Source organism: Ctenocephalides felis, unplaced genomic scaffold, assembly GCF_003426905.1.
Source record: "Ctenocephalides felis isolate EL2017-DRISC unplaced genomic scaffold, ASM342690v1 CF-g0.4_SCAFFOLD_00845, whole genome shotgun sequence".
Lineage (NCBI taxonomy): Eukaryota > Metazoa > Arthropoda > Insecta > Siphonaptera > Pulicidae > Ctenocephalides > Ctenocephalides felis.
The window spans coordinates 5,223,655-5,229,705 of record NW_020536999.1 but is presented as its reverse complement, the minus strand read 5'-3'; the positions used below and the strand labels follow the sequence as shown (position 1 = coordinate 5,229,705).

The following is a 6,051-nucleotide window of genomic DNA, read 5'->3' as shown; positions in this document are numbered from 1 at the left end:
CTGTCATCTCTAGGGTCACTTTGTCGTTTCTAAAATCATTCTGTTGTCTCTAAGGTCATTCTGTTATCTCCAAAATTATTCTGTTGCCTTAAAAATCATTCTGTAGTCTTCAAAAATCATTTTGTGATCTTTAAAATCATTCTGTGGTCTTTAAAATCATTCTGTCGTTTTCGGGATCATTCTTTCGTCATTTACGCCATTTTTTGTCTCTTTTCCCATTATTCAGCTTTTTATATCACATATGCAATTTTGTTGACTCCATGACCATTTAATCGTCTCTAACGTTATTTTGTCGTCTTCCAAATATATTTTACTGTCTCAAAGGTAATTTTGTCGTCCTTCAAAGTCATTTTGTTGTCTCTAAGGTAATTTTATTGTGTTCCAAAGTCATTTTGTCATCTTTAAGGTAATTTTGTCGTGTTTAAGGACATTCTTTTGTCTCTAAAATTATTCTGTCGTCTTCAAAGATTACATGTGGTCTCTAAGATCATTTTGTCGTCTTTCAAAGTAATTCTGTTATATTTAAGATAATTTAATTGTCCTCCAAAGTCATTCTGATGTCTCTAAAGTTATTCTGTCGTATCCGGAGTCATTCTGACTTTTCAAAGTCATTTCGTCGTTTCTAAAATCATTCTGTCGTCACTTACGTAATTTTTTCATTTTTTAATGCCATTTATATGTTTTTATTCTATTTTGTCGTCTCTAAAATCATTCTGTTGTCTCTTATCTGGTTATCTACGTAATTTTTATAGCTTTCTGCGTCAATTTATGGTCTCCTTTAATTTTATGGCTTCCTGAATCTCTTTATGGCCTCCTGTCTCCATTGTATGAACTCTTACCTCAATTTTAAGGTCTTTTGCTTCAATTTCATGGCTTTCTGCTTCAATTTCATGGCTTTCTGCTTCAATTTCATGGCTTTTTGCTTTAATTTCATGATATCTTTCAAATTTATGGTTTTGTGCATCTCTAAATGCACAATTTTAGAGACAATTTTATGGCCTCCTGCGTCAATTTATGCTCTCCTGAGATAAATTTGTTATACCCTGTGACAATTTGTGGTCCCCTACAACAATTTGTGGTCTTCTATCTCAATTATATAGTCTCCTGCCTCAATTCTATGGCCTCCCACCATAATTTTGTAGCCCTCTGTCTTAATTTTATGGCCTTTTGTCTCAATTTTATTGATTTCAATTGTTTTATTTCAATTGTTTGGCCTCCTGCGACAATTTTATGGCTCTGAATCCCAATTTTTTCTCTCTTTGCTTCAATTGTTTTTTTTTAAGTCTTTTTGGCCTTTTAAGGCTTCCTGCCTTTTTTAAGGCTTTCTGCTTCAGTTTTATAGTTTTCTGGATAATCTTTTGGATTTCTCCGTCACTTTATAGTTTTCTACGTCACTTTATAGTTTTCTACGTCACTTCATATTTTTCTACATGATTTTTTGGACTTTTACATAATTTTTTTGTTTTTCAAATAATTTTTTGGTTTTCTACGTCACTTTTACGTAATTTTTTGCTGAAATTTTCATTTGTACCAAGGGAAATTAATTAGTTTTAAATCCAGAGTTAGTGTAAAATGTTCAAAAATCGAATTTTCAATTTTTTCATATTTCCATAGGTTATAGCTTTAAAAATAACATACGAAAATTTTAAATTATCTATATTTTATATTATATCTTAAATAGTTCTTGAGTCACAGCTTTGAGAAGAGTATATTTATAGTATATAGTATAACGATAATTTAATCTTCAAACGCGTTTTTCTCAAAACAGCATTTTCCGAATTTGCTGCAGCGATTACTCAAAAACAAAATGATCCGATCACTAACGAATTTTTTTTACATGTTCTATATATAGTTCTCCGTACAATGACCTATCGATTTTTTGATCGGATCAAAAATCGAATTTTAGCAGTCCAAAAACGACCAAAATTTATGATAAAATTCGACTTTTATGAAACGCCGCCATTTTGACAATTTTCGATTTTTTTTCTTTATCGTAGTTCATTTTACAGACAATATTATCTAGTTTAACGAGATTTTTTTTTTTATATTTCATCCACGTAGAAGGCCGGGATCACTGCAGCAGTGAAGGGCCTTTTTTTGTCGCGCCGTTGGAGATCGTCGATAACTTAAAAAATATTTAATTTTTTTCTTATTTTTTTCATAGTAAAAATTTTACTATGTACTCTTAAAATATGTATAAATATATTCCTAAAATTTTGAAATGATTGATAAAGTAGTTTTTTTAATATAAATTCCCAAAAATCACATTTTTTTAGGCGGTTACACTAGTTGTGCCCTTTAAATGAAACACAGTACTTGAGGAATGATGTTTTTTATTCGTGGCTAATTTACAAATTTTTAGACCTGTCTTATATTAATTATCTTTGGATCCTGAGTAACAAAATAGATCATGCACTTCTGCTAAAATTTTAATACTAAAAAAAATTAAATAATTTTATTTCTCTAATTCAAACTCAACATTCTCAAAACACCAAAAACAACCCACACTCATCAACCCTAACCCCGGTACAACACTAGAAGCACCATTTCTGCCAATATTGGCAGCATATGCCATCAAATGCGGTATCAAATGCTGTTCATAATTTCCGGTGAACAGATGGGCCCAAGGGCCATTGGCGAAAACTGCCACATCATCTCCCCCATGGGTCTCCTGGACCAAGGGTGCAAGGGCTGGAGCCTGGTAGTCCTTGGTTTTGTAATTGACAACTTTTGTGAAATCTTTGCGCCCTCCCCCAGTATTGACATGTTTTGGTTGTAACTTGGGCCATTGGCGTAGGTTAAGGTTGCTATTGGGAGGCGGTCGTCGACTTTGGCGACTGCTGCACCGAAGATGTCGTTGCCACGATCCTAAAGAAAGGAAACATCAGAGGTACTAGATATCAAGAAATTGGTAATTATTTTCTGGTTAATATTTACCGGGTATCCTGAAATGCTCATCGTATGTGCATGATCTGCAGTGACTACTATCAGAGTATCATCCTCGCTGGTTTTGTTGAGTGCAACTTGCACAGCTTTTGCAAACTCTAAAGTTTCATCCAAGGCTTTGCGTGGTTTTGTATCGTGATGAGCCTGATCAATCCTGCCACCTAAAATGCGCAACACCAGAAATAATAATTTATCAACCAGAAGGTTTTGTATTTAGTTACCTTCAACGAATAAAAAGAATCCTTTCTCCTCCTTGTTCAAAATATCAATAGCCTTGTTCACCATTTCTGCTAAACTAGGCTCCTTGCTCTCCAAATTACCATCGACCACATCCAAATGGTACTTGCAGTGACTACTCTCGAACAACCCGAGTAAATAATCAGTCTTGTCAGCATCCACAGCATTCAGTTGCTTTTTGTTCCAAACGTATTCACTTTTACCCTTTTTACCCATCTCGGTTTTCCATTCATCGATCAAATGTTTACCATCGCTCCTTTGACCAGGTTCTTGTTCCTCATCTTTGATATCTTTGGGCAGGAATTTTTGGCGACCGCCGCCCAGGATGACTTTGAAGTTTTTACCAGGTTCTTCGTGAACTAGCTGGTAGGCTATGTCTCTGCATTTTTCAGGATCAGCATTGCCCATTTTAATGACGTCTGTGTCTGATTCCCAATCTCGGTCTGCCGTATGGGCGAAGGTACCGGCTGGTGAGGCGTGGGTCACTCTGGTAGTAGTAACAATACCTGGAGAAAAAAGCAATATTTGATTTAGCACAATTTGTACTTCATGGTTTTTTTTTACCTGTGGCTTTTCCTTCATCCTGTGCCCATTTGGCAATGGATGTAACATGGTTGCCTTTATTTGCCATGTGTTCGCAATTATCCCGAGTTACATTGGCAGTGACACCAATTAGGCCATCGTTGGTCTTGACACCACACAAATAGGCAGTAGCACTGCAAGCACTATCAGCAGTTTGGGCATCCACACAATAAGTCTAGAATAAAAATAAATCAATTGAATAAGTTTCGATTTTTTTTGTTGGTCAATTTCTAGTTACCTTTGATAATCCTGTGTAAGGGAACTTCTCAAAAGACAACTGTTTATTTTCATCCCCTAAAAGAAGTCTGGCGGCAGTCAAAGTCGGTATGGACATCCCGTCTCCGATAAAAATGATGATGTTTTTGGCATCATTAGTGTTCTCTTTGCGTTCTAGGCGTTTGTTCAATTTTTCTTTGGCCTGTTTAGTCCAAAAATCGGCGCTTTTTTCGTCGTCCTTGACTGTTGCACGGGTGTGGAGAACCTTTGGATGATCTAAGACAAAAATTATGCTTGAATTTTAGTAGAAGCCACAGCAAAGCGTGACCGGGTATACTAGTATATATATATATATATATATATATATATATATATATATATCTTGATATTGTTTGTTTCGACTTTGAAACATTATTATGATACAGTTTTGCAGCCACAAGTCGAAAAATAAAACCAGAACGTAAATATAAATCTTTTTAGTACGTTTCGAGCTATTCTGTTAGCTCATCATTCAATAGCTCGAAACGTACTAAAAAGATTTATATTTACGTTTCTGGTTTTATTTTTCGACTTGTGGCTGCAAAACTGTATCATAATATATATAATATATATATATTATATATAATATATATATATTTGAATAGTCTGAATTTGATGTTGATATATATGTTTAATTTGATTTAATATTCGGGCGTAACGTAACTCAAAAAATAGTATGAGTTTTTTTTAAAAATTTATTTATTTAAAATCCATACGTTTCGGCTAGCATCTTAGCCATCATTCAGTGGTAATCAAATAAAATTTTTTGTATCCTAATATAACATATAAAAACATTATTAATCCATGTATGAGTATGTGCACATTGATAAGATATATATTTTTTAACACAAACATCACAAATGGTAAAACACACTAATAATCATGATAACTTGACAAGTTTTCGAAACTATGTATTTACTCTTCGAGTTTAGGATAGAAATGTCACAACTTTCTTCTCAAAGTAGTTTTTAGCATGTGTTGATATTTTTTGGAAAATTAAAAGATGGGATTTTGTTATTTTTTAAGGAATTTTGACACGCTATTAAGAAACCACGTGTTCGCTTCGTTCAGGGCCGTATTGTCAAAGCGTTTATTTATGACTCTGTCGTTATGTAATTGTAAAAACAACCCCTCAGCGAATCTTCTTTTAATTGTATTCTCTTCAAAATGTAAAATTTTAGGGTTAAAAAAATCGATATTATGATTTAAATTTTTAATATGCTCAGTTAACATTGTTTTAAATTGCTTGGGATTTTTTGAATTATTTTTGTGTTGATTAAGGCGTTTACTCAGGTTTTGGCTATATTTATATATATATATATATATATATATATATATATATATATACTAGCAACCAAGATGAAGAAATTGTTTGTTTGTTTTATATTTGAAAAGGAAAAATTTGATTTTATTATACAACAGTAATGAATTTATTTCGATTATAAAAATGAAGTGTTTTTTAGTTGAACTTCTCTACGTAAATGAAAGTGAATTCGCAAATTATCAGTTATCATTGAAGTGCTCTTTGGTAAACCATATTTTTTGTTTTTTGGTCTGACGTTAACACAAACAAAGCGGATGGTTTTCCAACTCGTGAGCAGGAAACGTATAACTGCCCATGTGGAAAACAATGATTTTCTAAATAATCTATTTGAAATTTATCCCGCAAACACTAAGCGATTGGCCTTGCGACTTGTTATTGCGAACGCAAGGCGAACTGGAAATTGCAATCGTTTGAAGTCAAACGGAAGACCAGTCGGAATCATTGGTATGTCACCAAATCGCCAGCAATTTTTGATTGAATGGTGAAATTCAGTGCGTGTACATCATTATTCTGTGCGGCAAGAATTGCTCGTTGACTTAACCAAGCATAATTCTAATAATTCTCACTAATGCATCACTCGAATTTTTAATTACGGTGCGTTTACGGTGCGTTCTGGAGTTATTTCGTCTGGAAGGAAACCCGACTACTTTATATATATATATATATATATATATATAGAAGATATATATATATATATATATATATAT

The 6,051-nt window shown here is 33.3% G+C and overlaps 1 protein-coding gene across 1 annotated transcript in view; it reads right to left on the bottom strand.

Moving 5' to 3' along the window:
* Positions 1 to 761: 761 nt before the first annotated feature.
* Positions 762 to 6,051, bottom strand: part of LOC113370715 (membrane-bound alkaline phosphatase-like) — a 6,379-nt gene continuing 1,089 nt past the window's right edge. Inside the window, exons 2-7 of the mRNA XM_026611413.1 lie at positions 4,004 to 4,257; positions 3,748 to 3,940; positions 3,168 to 3,689; positions 2,938 to 3,107; positions 2,523 to 2,707; positions 762 to 966 (exon numbers count right to left, since the gene is read on the bottom strand). Of these exons, the coding sequence (XP_026467198.1) occupies positions 762 to 966; positions 2,523 to 2,707; positions 2,938 to 3,107; positions 3,168 to 3,689; positions 3,748 to 3,940; positions 4,004 to 4,257 (1,529 nt within the window). The remainder of the gene's footprint in view (positions 967 to 2,522; positions 2,708 to 2,937; positions 3,108 to 3,167; positions 3,690 to 3,747; positions 3,941 to 4,003; positions 4,258 to 6,051) is intronic.